Source organism: Hyla sarda, chromosome 5 (genome assembly GCF_029499605.1).
Source record: "Hyla sarda isolate aHylSar1 chromosome 5, aHylSar1.hap1, whole genome shotgun sequence".
NCBI classification, from domain to species: domain Eukaryota; kingdom Metazoa; phylum Chordata; class Amphibia; order Anura; family Hylidae; genus Hyla; species Hyla sarda.
Window position 1 is genome coordinate 171,528,108 of NC_079193.1, and position 16,911 is coordinate 171,545,018.

The window sequence follows — 16,911 nt, forward strand, 5'->3', positions numbered from 1 at the left end:
TGGTCTGCTCTAATTCTATCATGTTAAAGCATTACTTTACACAGTACATGCAAATTCAAGAACAGAGACCTGCATGTGCATATAATAGTGGGTGCCTGAGGCATACTCGGACCAAACATGGATTGGAGCTATGAGAATATGAATGCAAATTTTCTCCATAGGGTACTAATTATAGCAATCACTTGATTACTAATACTGTTCAGTGCTATGCATAGGGCATACCCCCTGGTGCGTTAAGTACCAGGGCACCAGGATGTACATTTACGTCTTGTGTCGTTAAGGGGTTAAAACAACCAATCCTCTCGGCAGACCAATTATTGTATGAGTCAATAGTGATACCTTGAGAATTTTTCACTACCTTTACCTTATATTTCAGGAACATGTGCAGTCACTATCCAGCAACTTAAAAATTTGAATGATCTAAATACGCTGATCAGATAGGAGAAGGATTTAATCTAACTCACCATGGATGAGCCTGCATTGTACTCTAATATTCAGCATCACATTGGCCTGGAGTGTATTGAATTAGTCGTAGGGGGGGGGGGGGGAACGGGCTAGCAAAAAAAAAAAATAGGATGGTGGGAGCTATCCTTTAAGCATTTTGCACTGCCGGATAGCAGTTAATGCGATGGCCCCGAAATAAAAAAGCATTGTATGTCAATTTGATCATATGTCGGGGCCATCGTACGTCGGGGGGTCACTGTAATGACACACATTAATTTAAGGGATTAAGAAGGTATTACTAAAACATTGGCATGTTCTTCATCTCAACCCATTCTGAAAATCTGCATTGCCAGAGTGACTAGTGGAGACCTATAGAAGGGCTCCAACACTTAGAAATCTACTTGCACGAAATCACCCGAAACAACATCAGAAATAAAACGGATCATTAAATATCAATAAGATGACATAAGCCTTCAAATGTGGGAAAATACATTGCCTGTGCTGCAACTCTATGCGTAATAAGCTTCAAGCCTTCACCAGTGTAAAAACTGGAGAACAATTCCAAATAAAGAATTTTTTCAACTGCCAGTCAAATTTTATTATATATGTCGAGTGCCAATGCTCCAATATATTGGGAAGACCACCCAGGAACTACACACCAGGACAATACAGGTGTTTTCTTAAAAATAAACGGCATGGTCTCTCTCGACATTGTGAAAAAGCACATGCCAGTAATCCCCCTGCAATCCATATTTATTCAATCGAGGGCTGAATTAATAATTAAAATATATTAAATTAAAATAAGGTTTACCATAAGAGAATCTGTAATAGTGGCGTTAAGAAATAACACTGCTAGGTTGCTTTCAGTGTATTTTCATAATTTATTAGTGTATAGGTAGTTTTTTTTTACTCTATGCACTATATATATATATATATATATATATATATATATATATATATTTTTTTTATTTTTTTATTTTTACAGAATTCCATTCCAATTGTATGATTTTATGTTTTTATTATCAGTATACTTCAGAGTCATCATTGCCCTTTATTTTTACATGTTTATGCATCTTTATATTTTGTTTATATATGCACATACATTTTAAACTATTACTCTAATAATTATGATTGGTCATCTAACCAGCATAGTGTTATGTTGACAATTTTCCCTTCCTGGTAAAGCATATAGTGCGTATTGTTTTATTTTTGCACTCTCATTGCCATCTACTTGCCCAATAAAATAGGATATTATGTACTTAAAGGAGTACTCCGGCGCGCACTTTTTTCATTTTATCCTGTCCGGGCTGCAAAATAAAAGAAAATACACTTTCTCTTACCTGCCAACGAGCCCCCGGAGCTCCGGTACACTCCGGTACAGGTGTTCGGTCCCCGGGCTGTATTCTTCTTACTTCCTGTTAGCCCGGCACGTCACACAGAGCTTCAGCCTATCACCAGCCTAGGCGGGACATTGCTGCGGCCGGTGATAGGCTGAAGCTCCGTGTGACGTGTCGGGCTAACAGGAAGTAAGAAGAATACAGCCCGGGGACCGAACACCTGTACCGGAGCTCCTGGGGCTCGTTGGCAGGTAAGAGAAAGTGTGTTTTCTTTTATTTTGCAGCCCGGACGGGATAAAATGAAAAAAGTGCGCGCCGGACTACTCCTTTAAGATTTTTGGTAAATATTATATGCCAACTTCTTTTGTTTCTATTTAATTTTACACTATTTCACATAAGTGAGAACACCCCTCACATTTTTATAAATATTTTACTATATATTTTCATGTGACAATACTAAGGAAATGACATTCTGCTACAATGTAAAGTAGTGAGTGCCGCAACTTTTATACTATTTAACAGCATCCCCGGTAATTATAGGTGAAGTATGGTTCAGAAAAATTGATGGTTTGGTGAATACATTAATTTGGGGTAAGAAAAAGGTTAGGATTAGATTAGACACATTCACGCTGCCCAGAGATGGGGGGGGGGGGGGGGGTTAGGTTCCAAACTTTAGAATGTATTACTGGGCAGCTCCGCTATCACAGCTCACGGGTGACCAAGGTCAGTTGATTCATGACCTCTTAAAATTTAAATATAAGGTGTATAGGAAGCACGTGTTTGAAGTATTGGAAAATAATTTGAAATTTAATAAGGATACAATTGGTGCACAGGCAAATTGGGTGTGGAAGAAAGTTAAAGGTGTTTTAAACATTATAGGAAGTGTGAAATTTACTCCACTGTGGGAAAATAATAATTTGAATGAAATACCGTATATACTCGAGTATAAGCCGACCCGAGTATAAGCCGAGACCCCTAATTTCAACCCAAAATCCCAGGAAAAGTTATTGACTCGAGTATAAGCCTAGGGTGGGAAATACCTCATCCCCCCCTGTCATCATCCAGACCCGTCATTAACATCCTCATCATCCCCTTGTCATCATCCCACACATCCCCCCTTCATCATCCCCTTATCATCCCACACATCCCCCCTTCATCATCCCCTTGTCATCATCCCACACATCCCCTTATCCCACACATCCCCCCTTCATCATCCCCTTGTCATCATCCCACACATCCCCCCTTCATCATCCCCTTGTCATCATCCCACACATCCCCTTATCATCCCACACATCCCCCCTTCATCATCCCCTTGTCATCATCCCACACATCCCCCCTTCATCATCCCCTTGTAATCATCCCACACCCCCCCCCCCTTCATCATCCCCACCCCCCTTCATCATCCTCTTCTCATCATTCGCCCTCAGTGGTCTTCAACCTGCGGACCTCCAGAGGTTTCAAAACTACAACTCCCAGCAAGCCCGGGCAGCCATCGGCTGTCCGGGCTTGCTGGGAGTTGTAGTTTTGAAACCTCCGGAGGTCCGCAGGTTGAAGACCACTGCGGCCTTCAACATGCGGACCTCCAGAGGTTTCAAAACTACAACTCCCAGCAAGCCCGGGCAGCCATCGGCTGTCCGGGCTTGCTGGGAGTTGTAGTTTTGAAACCTCCGGAGGTCCGCAGGTTGAAGACCACTGCGGCCTTCAACATGCGGACCTCCAGAGGTTTCAAAACTACAACTCCCAGCAAGCCCGGGCAGCCATCGGCTGTCCGGGCTTGCTGGGAGTTGTAGTTTTGAAACCTCCGGAGGTCCGCAGGTTGAAGACCACTGCGGCCTTCAACATCATCCAGCCCCCTCTCACCCCCTTTAGTTCTGAGTACTCACCTCCGCTCGGCGCTGGTCCGGTCCTGCAGGGCTGTCCGGTAAGGAGGTGGTCCGGTGAGGAGGTGGTCCGGGCTGCTATCTTCACCGGGGGCGCCTCTTCTCCGCGCTTCCGGCCCGGAATAGAGCCGTTGCCTAGACAACGACGCATCTGCGTCATTGTCAAGGCAACGTGACTATTCTGAGGCCGGGCCCGAAGCGCTTAGAAGAGGCCTCCCCGGTGAAGATAGCAGCCCGGACCACCTCCTCACCGGACCACCTCCTTACCGGACAGCCCTGCAGGACCGGACCAGCGCCGAGCGGAGGTGAGTACTCAGAACTAAAGGGGGTGAGAGGGGGCTGGATGATGTTGAAGGCCGCAGTGGTCTTCAACCTGCGGATCTCCGGAGGTTTCAAAACTACAACTCCCAGCAAGCCCGGACAGCCGATGGCTGCCCTGGCTTGCTGGGAGTTGTAGTTTTGAAACCTCTGGAAGTCCGCAGGTTGAAGACCACTGCGGGTGGGGGAGTTCACTCGAGTATAAGCCGAGGGGGTGTTTTCAGCACGAAAAATCGTGCTGAAAAACTCGGCTTATACTCGAGTATATACGGTAAGTAAAATTGAGCATTATGGTTTATGGTTAAGAAAGGGGATAGTATACGTTTAGCAAATGTTCAGTGAAGGAAAATTTAAAAAATTCGAAGATCTGCAGAGGGAGTTTGGAATAGATGATAAATATAAATTTGGTTTCCTCCAACTAGAACATGTTGCAAAGTATATTAAGGATACCAGGGCTCTTAGTATCCAGAACTATCCCTTGATTGAATTGGTGCATGGGGGTAGGAAATTGGGGTTGTCTGCAGTATATAAAATTTTTCGATTAGGGAAACTAGAGGGGATGAAAGTTAAAAGTAAAAGTAGTGAGTGCACAGCCTTTATAACAGTTTTAATGTTGTGTCCCTTTAAAATAATTCAACAGAGCCATTAATGTCTAAACCTTGGCAACAAAAGTGAGTACACCCCTAAGTAGAAATATCCAAATTTGGGCCCATTAAAGGGGTACTCCACTGTGTACACACTGCGGGGGTTGGCCTGATGTCGCGAGGGGGCATGGCCAGCCCCCGCAGCATGCACACAGCATTTGAAACTAAATGTCCAAACGCTGGCCAGTGGAGTACCCCTTTAAGCAATTTTACCTCCCCAAAGTCATGTGACTCGTGCTAAAGGCTAGTTCAATATATAATCACCATCTTTGTGATCCTTGTACCCCTGCCCATAAGCACTTGCCAGATTAATACGTAGGAAATTTGTTCCTCACCTGAAATTTCCTTTTCCTGGAGTCCATAGGCGGCACACCATGGGTTAACTTTCCTTCTAACCCCAGAAACAGAAGAGTTAGTAAGCAGTATGCTAATACAGAAACAAGGTAATTAGGCATAATTAGTAATTAGACAACTCCTAGCTAGGATACAAAAGACCCCACAAAACAGGGAACACTCGTATAGTTTGCAGCAATAAAGAAAAATTTATTTGGGGAGGGATAAAGTTGTGCCGCCTATGGACTCCAGGAAAAGGAAATTTCAGGTGAGGAACAAATTTCCTACTTCCTGATCGTCCTACGGCGGCACACCATGGGACTTGTAAAGCAGTCCAGGTAACCAAAGATAACAGGGAGGGAACTAAATACTACCAGCTCCTTGAATCACACTTGTACCAAAAGCTGACCCCTCAGAGGCAGAGATGTCCAGCCGATAATGCTTCATGAAGGTCGTCGGTGACGCCCAGGTTGCCGCCCGGCAAATTTGATCTAAAGGAACGTGGAACTTCTCCGCCCAGGAGGTTGCAGTTGAGCGCGTTGAGTGAGCTCTTAGACAAAGAGGTGACGTTGAACCTTCAAACTCGTAGCAACACCGAATCGTGTCTCTGACCCATCTGGCCAAGGAGGCTTTACTAGCTTTCCTTCCTTTCTTCTCTCCTTGATATAGGACGAAGAAGGCTTCGGATGATCTGAACGAAGAGGTCCTTTCTAGGTACATCAGAACCGCTCTTCTCACATCCAGGAGGTGTAGATCTTCACCATCCTTTTCCAGCAATGCTGGTAGCACCAACTCCTGATTCAGGTTTTGGGCTGGTGGAACCTTGGGAAGAAAACCTGGCATTGTTCTGAGGGTTACCGCATTGGGTAGGACTCTCAAGTATGGCTCTCTACATGATAAGGCTTGTAGTTCGCCAATCCGCCTGGCTGAGGTGATTGCAATCAAAAAGAGTGTTTTCAGGGAAAGCCATTTCAGGGATGTGGAATGTAGTGGTTCAAACGGATCTCTACACAGTCCTTTTAGGACCAACGGTAAATCCCAAGATGGTAATGGGTGACAATACGGTGGTCGTAATTTCTTCAGAGCCCTGAAGAATCTGGAGACGATGCTGGAGTTTGAGAAAAGACCATTCAGATGTGCATTGATCGCTGTAACCTGCACCTTTAGAGTGTTGGGCTTCAGGCCTTTTTCAAACCCTTCCTGAAGGAAGAGTAAAAGAGTGGTTGTTTCGGAAGGAGGCAGCTGTTTCCTAGAACACCAACCTGAATAGAGGTGCCATATTCTTGCATAGATTTTAACCGTAGACGGTTTTCTGGAAGCCATCAATGTATCGATCACGCTGGAGGCAAAGCCTTGCTCTTCTAACCCTAGGCGTTCAAATTCCATGCCGTCAGGTCTAGGCTGCCTGGGTCTGGGTGAAGGAGGCCTCCTTGTAGGAGGAGATCTTCTATCGGAGGAAGCTTGAGGAAGTCTCCTTTCGATGTTTCCCAGGCGAGTTGAAACCATGCCCGTCGTGGCCAGAAGGGCATGATCACTATCGCATGGACTTGCTCGTCGAGGATCTTCCTGAGCACCCGAGGAATTAACGGGAGGGGAGGGAAGGCATAGATAAACTTCCCCCTCCAAGTTACCGACAGGCCGTCTACTGCGAAGGGGTGACCCGCTGGAGAGAGAGAGCAGAACTTTGGCAGTTTCTTGTTCTCTTGAGAGGCGAAGACATCCATCGTCGGCGATCCCCATTTCATCACCAACGAACGGAAGACCTTCGGGTTGAGACCCCATTCTCCCGGCAAGATTTTCTTCCTGCTTAGCCAATCTGCCCTGCAGTTCTGTACACCTCTTATGTGGACTGCTGAGATGGAGAGCAGATTCTTCTCTGCCCAGCTCATCATTCGTGCACATAACTTCTGAAGTTCTCTGCTTCTGGTGCCACCTTGCTTGTTTATATAGAAAACAGTTGGAAGATTGTCTGTCTGAACTTGCACATGATGGTTCTTCAGGGTGTCTCTGAAGTTTTTCAATGCCAGGAAGACTGCTTTCATCTTTTTGAAATTGGAGGATTTCGCTGCTTCTTCCCTTTTCCAGACTCTTTGCACCCACAGGCTTCTGACATGGGCACCCCAACCGTAGGCGGAGGCATCCGTAGTGAGGACTATCGGTTGGGGACATATCAGACTCCTGCCCTGGAGGAAACGCAGAGGATTCAGCCACCACAGAAGATCTTTCTTGAGTCTCCTCGGAAGATGAATAGTAGAATCCAGGGACGATTGAGACTTGTCCCACCTGGACAGGATGTGTGACTGGAGACTCCTGATGTGTGACTTTGCCCACAAGACAGCCTCTATTGATGATGTTAAGAGACCCAGTATCTTCATGGCATGGCGAATTGTGCATGTCTGGAGACCTAACAGAGCTTGGAGACTCTGGGAGATGTTGGTTGACCTCTCTTCCGATAAAAACAACCTCATGCGGCTGGAGTCCACTATAAATCCCAGAAAGGTAATTCTCTGAGTGGGTATTAAGTGTGACTTGTTGTAGTTTATGAGAAACCCATGATCGTTCAGGACTTCTATCACTACCTGAAGATGGCTGATGAGGAGTTGTTTCGACCGGGCTTTGATAAGCCAGTCGTCCAGGTACGGTGTCACATGAATGCCCAATAGTCTCAGATGGGCTACCAGGACCACGACGACTTTCGTGAAGACTCTGGGTGCTGACGTTATCCCGAAGGGAATACAAGTAAATTGAAGGTGTCTGACATGACCTTGACTCTTCACTGCTATGCGAAGAAACCTGCGGTGAGATGGTCGGACTGGGATATGCAGATATGCATCCTGGAGGTCCAGTGATGCCATATAGTCCCCTTTCTGGATGTCTAGGACAGCCGACTTTATCGATTCCATTTTGAACCGCTTCTTCACAAAGAATTTGTTGAGATCTGACAAGTCTATGACTAACCTCCAATCGCCGCTGGACTTGGGTACCGCAAAGATGGGGGAGTAGAACCCCTTCCCTTGCTCGGCTACTGGAACTTCTTCTAAGGCTCTTTTGAGAAGAAATTGATGAATTAAATCCGAGACTATTGGAGAAGCTCGATTCACCATGTACTTGTCTGGAGGGATTGACCGGAGTTCTAGAGTATATCCGTTTTCCACTGTATCTGACACCCAGGCATCTGAGGAGGTTTGGGACCAGATATTCGCAAAGGCTTGAAGTCTGCCTCCAACAGGGTGCAACTGAATCCTGGCGTCATTGGTCCTTGTCTTTCCGCAGAAATGGCTTCTTCTTTGACGCTGCGGACTCCTGCTTCTTGGGGTACTGACGTCTTGCACCGGTCTGACGAAAATTCCCCCTTTTCCTGTATGGACTCGAGTATCGACTCCTTCTATGTGAATTACCATATTTACCAGATCTTTTATCTTCATATGGAAAATATTCTCCCTTGTCTTTTCTCAGGGATTTTAATATGCCCTTTAATTGAGGACCAAATAAAGAGGAAGGGTGAAAAGGAAGCTTCACAAAGCTGTTTTTGGAAGATATATCTCCTCCCCAGTTCTTAATCCACAGTGCTCTTCTTGTCGCGTTGGACAACGCTAAGGTCCTAGAAGAAAACTTCATGACGTCCAGCGGGGCGTCACATAGAAACTCTGTTGCAGACTTGATCAGTGGGAAGCTTTTTAGGAGGTCCTTTCGGGACACCCCATCTTTAATATCCCGGGCCAGGTCTGACACCCAGATCCGTAGAGCTCTAGCGACTGGTAGTGATGACGCTGCTACCTTAGCTGCTGCGGCTGCTGATCCATATGATTTCTTGCAAAGGAGGTCTGCCTTCCTCTCCATTGGGTCCGACAGTAAGGTCGATTCTTCGGACGGAAAGATGGCTTTCTTTGTCAAGCGGGCTGCTGCTAGGTCCACTTTGGGTGGATTTTCCCACTCTTCATAAGCCGCTGGAGAGAGTGTATAGGTGGAGCGTAGTCTTGAACCAGGATCAGTATATTTTTCTGGTTTTGACCAGTCCTTCCGAAACCAGTCTTTAATAATGGGGTGTGATGGTAGCAACCTATCATTAGATGGCGGAAAATAATATAGCTGGTCTCTCTGTAATTTTTGAGAGACATCCTCACTGCTCTCAAGGACCTCTTTGGTCGCCGCTATCAGTGTGTGCACCTTATCCTTATCCAACAGATAAAGGTCTTCTGGAATCTCAACCTCCTTAACTTCTACCAGCTCAGAGCTGCTTGAATCATTGGAGTCAGATGATGAGGATGAGGAGGGAGACGGCTGCTTATGAGATGTTTTGTGCTTTTTTACACCCAAAGATGCCTTAACTTCGGAAAAGGTGGAGAACAACTCTGTTCTAAACCATCCCAGAAAGGCTTTAGGATCCACTGGGGCTGAGGTGTGCGGGGGTGTGGCGCATAATGAACAGATGTCATCCTGCCACTCATCAGGTAAGGGCTGCTTGCACTTTGTACATTCCCTATGGCGGGATTTTCTGGATCTTTTCCTCCTAGATTGGGACATCTAAGGGAGAAAAAAACTTTTATTAGACTAAGAAGAAAGGTATAGGTACTCAGGGAGCTTTTGGACAAGCTTTGGAATACTCCTTACCTCTGCCAACTGAGAAGTCTGCTGCTTAGGCTAAGCGCAGCTTCCCAGTGGCAGGGTAGCGCTTTTATGCGCAGAAGGGACCGCACATGCGCCGTGCGCACCGCCGCCGCGAGCTGTGCACTGACAGCCTATCGCAATTGCAGCCGGAAGTTCCCCTGCGCGCGCACGTCCCACATAGAAAACCTAGCAGGGAAGACACGTGGGACGCGCTGCGCAATGCCGGCATGAACCTTCAACAGGTGAGCATGACGGCGCTTACTTGCGAATCACCGGGTGACCGGAGACCGCAAACTCACCCCCACCGGTAGTTGACAGCCCTGGACATCTAGCGCTGGCGATCGGCATGAAGGAGGCAGGTACCGGAGGAGGGGGAGATAGTCAGAGAACTAGGGGAGCCCCCAGTACACGACCTTATTTCACCCCAGAGACCCCAGAAGCCTGAGGGTTTGGGGCCTTGCTTCTGTAGGCTCTTCTGTCTTCTTTCAGAAGAAAATTAAATACGAGTGTTCCCTGTTTTGTGGGGTCTTTTGTATCCTAGCTAGGAGTTGTCTAATTACTAATTATGCCTAATTACCTTGTTTCTGTATTAGCATACTGCTTACTAACTCTTCTGTTTCTGGGGTTAGAAGGAAAGTTAACCCATGGTGTGCCGCCATAGGACGATCAGGAAATCCTATTTACAAAATACTTACCTCCGAAGTTCCTGCCTGTGATGGGGCTTGATCTCACGTTGTAGTCACATTAAGGATCAAGCATCTTTCCCTTGGGCTAATGGGTAGCTCTATATGTGGTCAACACTTATGTAAACCCTGTGTCTCTTCCCATTAGCTGCAACTTCATCCATATAAGATATATGGGGTTTATTGTGGCTTTTTCGAGCCATAAAGTCTTTATTAAGGAAAATATATGATCTATCTTACAATATTGCTATTGTCAATAACCATCCTGTGGTTATCAGTTTATCCCCTGTGTTATGGTGACGACCCAATGACCCCCAGACTGTCGCTGACCCCCAAACACCTGTCTGTATATGTATATATGTTCCTTGTTATCCATGAATCTGAATGACCTGATGTAGAGGGGAGATGCCCCTCGAAATACATTGGGGGAGATTTCTCAAAACCTGTCCAGAGGAAAAGTTGGCCAGTTGCCCATAGCAACCAATCAGCTCGCATCTTTCATTTTTAAGAAGGCCGCTGCAAAATGAAAGAAGTGATCTGATTGGTGCCTATGGGCTACTTTTCCTTTGCACAGGTCTTGATAAATCTCCCCCATTTTCCTTATTGCAAATAAAATATGATCCTGATTACTTTCTGGAATTGCCTTCTTTTATCTGATGTACCGCTGACTGGCACCCTGGCGAGTATATTACAACGGCCCTGTAACGCATTGTTCAGACTACTCTTCTGGACCCATTTTTATGTCCGAACTCAGCCTTGGGAAATGGGAGGATACTGGTTGCCATCAGCATTTTGGTTGAGCCTCACTACCCAAAATAACCTTCTTTAATATCTATATGAAAGTGACAGTGTTGCGCTCTGAGTGTAACACATCCAGGTGAGTGCATAGTACACATCACAATCTGCACCACCTAACTCTGGATAACAGCACTAAAGCCCCAATTGTTCTCCTTTTTGTTTTGCACATTAATCTGCTGCTTGTCCTGTGAGTCATAGCTTTAAAGGGGTACTCCAGTGAAAACCTTTTTTCTTTTAAATCAACTGGTGGCAGAAAGTTAAACATATTTGTAAATTCCTTCTATTAAAAAAATCTTAATCCTTCCAGTACTTATTAGCTGCTGATTGCTACAGAGGAAATTCCTTTCTTTTTGGAACACTAATGACATCACGAGCGCAGTGCTCTCTGCTGACATCTCTGTCCATTTTAGCAACCATGCATAGCAGATGTATGCTAAGGGCAGCATGGTGGCTCAGTGGTTAGCACTGCTGACTTGCAGTGCTGGGGACTTGGGTTCAAATCCCACTAAGGACAACAATAGATAAAGACATTATTATTATAATAATGTCAGCAGAGAGAACTGTGCTCGTGATGTCATCAGAGAGCATTCCAAAAAGAAAAGAATTTCCTCTGTAGTATTCAGCAACTAATAAGTACAGGAAGGATTAAGATTTTTTAATAGAAGTAATTTACAAATATGTTTAACTTTCTGCCACCAGTTGATTTAAAAGAAAAAAGGTTTTCACCGGAGTACCCCATTAACACATATTTTACAGATATTTTCCACACTTAAACAGAGTGGGGGGAATCTGAATGGATTTATATATGGATTTATATATGGATTTATTTACAGCTAAAGACAACTCACCGGAAGTCCATCTTTCCCAGGAACTCCCTGAAATACAATCAATGTGTTTATTTTTTATATAGTAGAAAAAAGTATCACTGTATCAGTCAAGTTCGGAAAATATTACTTTAAAACATCTCTATTAAAGGATATATAAGTGAAAAAATGATAGTAGCAGCATGGATAGATATATGTTACATAAAGACCATTAAAAAAAGGCCATGTAAAAAATTCAACATATTATGGTCACATACGTATCTGTTTTTGAAAGGCTATGTTCACACACAGTTTTTTGAGCCTCATGTTGAGCCGTAAACGACTGGGAAAAAAGGACCAAGAGCATAAGACAACTTAAAAAAACGGTGTGTGAAAACATAAATGGCTGAAAATAAGGTTGAAAATTAAGTTAAAAAAAAAAAAACATTGTACAAACATCTTATCCGTTTTAGGGTCTATTCACACGGCAGAATTTCCGCTTGCGGAATTCCGCCTCATATTAAAGCCCATAGACTTCTATGGGATTCCGCACTCCTGTTCACACTTCTGAATTTACGCTAGTTGTTTACGCAAGCAGAGATTCTGCCGTGTGAATAGACCCTAAGGCTAAGGGCTAAGTTCATACATTGTAAAATGAAAATAAAAATACTGCAGCAAAATAGATTAAAAAAGCTGCAGTTTTTTTTATTTTTTTTTATCTAATACTATATTCCATTAAAGTCTATAAAATCAGTGCACAGGTATAAAAAAAAAAAAAAAAAAAAAACCTGCATTAATTCCAGCACTGGAATTACTGTCATTTTATTTAAATGTGTGCAGACTTTTCGTAGACAAAAGACATCATTAGGTAAAAGAAAAAAAAAAAAAACTGCCGCTTTTGACATCTCAATATTTGTCTGTTTTGTTGCTGTCCCTTTTAAATGTTTTTAATCATGTATGTTCAATTAGACTAGAATTCCACTGAGATTTTTGCCCTGCGATTTTTTTGGCTTAAAAACGCCAGAAAAACTGCCACAGTTTTTCCATGCGTTTTGGCATTTTTTCTTGCGTTTAGGATGCAGTAGGGATGTAAAAAAATGTATTTAACAAAAAGTTTATTTTTTATAACAAAACTTTCATAATTTTTTTTATAAAGTGTGTGTGTTTAACTTTTTTCTCTCTTTTTTTAAAAACATTTTTTATGTAGTACTACTACTCCCAGCATGGAACACACTGTTCCATGATGGGAGTAGTAGTACCCGTACTAATAGACCTATCGTCCGGGTATCAGTCCTGACACCCGATCCGATCGTCCATAATATAGCAGAGATGCGGCTCTATACAGCGCTCGCATCTCTGCTCTGTACTCCGGCCGGTGATATGAATAGAACATCATTCATATTTTCCACCCAGAGTTGTGATTAGTCGGATGGTTGCAGCCAATCACAGCTCTGAGGAAAATATGAATGAGTGAGTGGCCGGAGTATAGTGCAGAGCAGAGATGTGAGCGATGTATACAGCCGCTCCATCTCTGCTATAGACAGGACGATTGCAGCGGGTGTCAGTAGTGATACCCACTGTGATCTGTTGTTAACTCCAGGTACTACTACTCCCAACATGGAGCACTCTCTGCTCCATGCTGGGAGCTGTAGTACCTGCATTAAAAGACAGATCACACCTAATTTCTGACACCTGTTGCGATTGGTCTATTAATGCAGGTACTACAGCTCCCAGCATGGAGCAGTGTGCTCCATGTTGGGAGTAGTAGTACTTGTAGTTAAGAACACATCACAGCGGGTATCACTCCTGACACCCGCTGTGATCCTCCTGTATAATGTATAGATGCGGCCGCTCTTCTATGGTCCCCTGCACTGCCGTATATATACACCTAGTCATATTTTTCCCAGAGTAGTGATTGGCTGGATCCGTCTGGCCAATCACAGCTCTCTGCAGGAAATATGAATAGGTGTATACATATGACAGTGCAGGGGACCATAGAAGAGCGTCTGGCCGCATCTATAAATTATACAGAAGGATCGCAAAAGGCGATCTGTCTATTAGTACAGGTACTACTACTTCCATCATGGAACAGTGTGTTCCATGCTGGGAGTAGAAGTACTACCTAAAAAATATGAAAACACACCCCTCACAGAATTTAATAAGGGGTGCAGTGTGTATTTACACCCCACTGGCGTTTGGCAGATCTTTGGAACAGTGGGCTGTGCAAATGAAAAATTAAATTTTTCATTTTCACGTACCACTGTTCCAAAAATCTGTCAGACACCTGTGGGGCGTAAATGCTCACTGTACCCCTTATTAAATTCCGTGAGGGGTGTAGTTTCCAAAATGGGGTCACATGTGGGTATTTATTTTTTTGCGTTTATGTCAGAACCGCTGTAAAATCGGCCACCCCTGTGCAAATCACCAATTTAGGCCTCAAATGTACATGGTGCGCTTACATAGTTACATAGTTAGTACGGTCGAAAAAAGACATATGTCCATCAAGTTCAACCAGGGAATTGAAGGGTAGGGGTGTGGCGCTATATTGGGGAAGGAATCACTCCTGAGCCTTGTTGTGCACCCGCAGAGCATTTTACGCCCACATATGGGGTATTTCTGTACTCAGGAGAAATTGCTTTACAAATTTTGGGGGTCTTTTTTTCCTTTTAATGCTTGTGAAAATAAAAAGTATGGGGCAACACCAGCATGTTAGTGTAAAATTATTTTTTTTTTTTACACTAACAAGCTGGTGTAGCCCCCAACTTTTCCTTTTCATAAGGGGTAAAAGGAGAAAAAGCCCCCCAAAATTTGTAGTGCAATTTCTCCCGAGTAAAGGACATACCCTATATGTGGCCCTAAACTGTTTCCTTGAAATACGACAGGGCTCTGAAGTGAGAGAGCGCCATGCGCATTTGAGGACTAAATTGGGGATTGCATAGGGGTGGACATAGGGGTATTCTACGCCAGTGATTCCCAAACAGGGTGTCTCCAGCTGTTGCTAAACTCCCAGCATGCCTGGACAGTCAGTGGCTGTCCAGAAATACTGGGAGCTATTGTTTTGCAACAGCTGGAGGCTCAGTTTTGGAAACACTGCCGTACAATACGTTTTTAATTTTTATTGGGGGGACAGTGTAAGGGGGTGTATATGTAGTGTTTTACCCCTTATTATGTGTTAGTGTAGTGTTTTTAGGGTACATTCGCACTGGTGTGTTACGGTGAGTTTCCCGCTAGGAGTTTGCGCTGCGGCAAAAAATTTGCGGCAGCCCAAACTTGAAGCAAGAAACTTACTGTAAACCTGCCCGTGGAAAACGAAAGTTAACCCCCCCTGCCCCTGATCTGCTATAGGTCGCCGCGTCTAGACCACCAATAGCAGGGATAGGAGGGGTGGCACCCCTGCCACCTCACTCCTAGCCCTTCAGGGGGATTGTGGGTGTGATGGACACCCGCGATCCCCCTTCTATTCCGGGTCACCGGGTCACCATAGACCCGTAATGACCCGGAATCACGCAAATCGCAAGTGTGAATTTACTTGCGATTTGACGCAATCGCCGACATGGGGGGTCTGATGACCCCCCTGGGCCTTTGCACGGGATGCTTGCTGAATGATTTCAGCAGGCATCCCGGTCCGATCTCCACCCGGCAAGCGGCGGGGGCCGGAATTCTCCATGACGTACGCGTATGTCAAGGATCCTTAAGGAGTTAAAAATTTATAAAAATTTCTAAATAAAAAAAGATAAATTTCGTTAGATACAATTTTTCCATCACTACTGTATCTTTTTTATTATTATTTTTTAATGGTACCCTACGAAATTTTTATAAAAATCACTTTTTTGGATTGCTAAAGTCAAAAAAGAATAAAAACCGCCTGCAAAAACACAAAAGTTAAAACCAACGTGGCGTTTTTCTTGGCGTTTTTGCTCTCCCATAGACTTCTATGAGAGGAAAACGCCACGATTTCAGGACAAAAAACGCCAAACTAGGTTTTGTCGGGCGTTTTGAAAATTCAGCCTCTGAGCCCAAAATTGCTAAAAAACGCCAAAAGGATTAGAAAAATGCCAAACTGAAAAACACCAAGTGAATGTGGCATTTTGCAGTTTACTATTGACTTGCAGCTAACATCTGGTGTGGGAAAATTGGCATTTTTCTACGGTGTTTTTGCAAAAAAAAAACCTCCAGCCTAAAGGTGAAATTTATTTGGATTAATTCTTGTCCTGGTGTGTGAATTTTATTTATTTATTTAATGTGTGAACTTAGCCTAAAACTGGCACACAGATGTGTACATAAAAAATTGTGACCATTGCACATTGCAAAATGTCTGTAAAAAAAGGCATGTGTCTACATTAACATTATAGTGAGCTGTAACAGATGATTTTAGTTAGAAAGGCTCAAATTATTTGGCAGTAGTTTTGACCTTCTTTTGGTTTATGTCTTGAAGTGAGGATTTTCTCTTTTTTACTATAGCCTCCTTCTGAGATAAATAATTTACTTACAGGTTCTCCTTTTTTCCCATCTGGTCCTGATGGGCCAGGAAGACCAGCTTGAGCTTGATGGTCGTTTTTTCCTGGTGGTCCTGGTGGTCCAACTGCACCCAACTCCCCTGGTTCCCCCTTTTGACCCTTTTGACCCTAAAATAAAGATTTTATATGTTAAAGTAATTAAATAACAATACAAAGTATGGATGCGTCTGATAAAAAAAATCTAATAAACGTGTTTAAAAATATGCACCTTTGTAATATATTTTCATTACCTATCTTGCTTTAGATTACCTATTGTCCTTAGTATTGTTGTATTACTATGTATATTTACTACTGGCATATATAAAACAGTGGTGAACCAGTGGAGTCTGCCGATTTTCCAATAAAATGATCAGTCTATTATTTTAATGTTTTTTTTTTTTTGTTTTTTGTTTTTTTCAGCAAATTAGCAGCCAGTATGAATTGATTAGAATTTTAGTGGGGAAAAAAAGGATTTGGTAGCACACTATGCAGTAAAGGACTGAAATCCTGAAGCACCCCCAAGGTTCCTCTACTCAAGAAAGCACATGTACAGGCCCGTCTGAAGTG

General features: G+C 43.8%; 1 protein-coding gene across 2 annotated transcripts in view; it reads right to left on the bottom strand.

Moving 5' to 3' along the window:
* Positions 1-16,911, bottom strand: part of COL15A1 (collagen type XV alpha 1 chain) — a 369,611-nt gene that overhangs the window by 155,861 nt on the left and 196,839 nt on the right. For both annotated transcript variants that reach the window (XM_056520745.1, XM_056520744.1), the window contains 2 exons: positions 16,339-16,473; positions 11,894-11,920 (listed from right to left, as the gene is read on the bottom strand). In XM_056520745.1, coding sequence (XP_056376720.1) covers positions 11,894-11,920; positions 16,339-16,473 — 162 coding nt within the window. The remainder of the gene's footprint in view (positions 1-11,893; positions 11,921-16,338; positions 16,474-16,911) is intronic.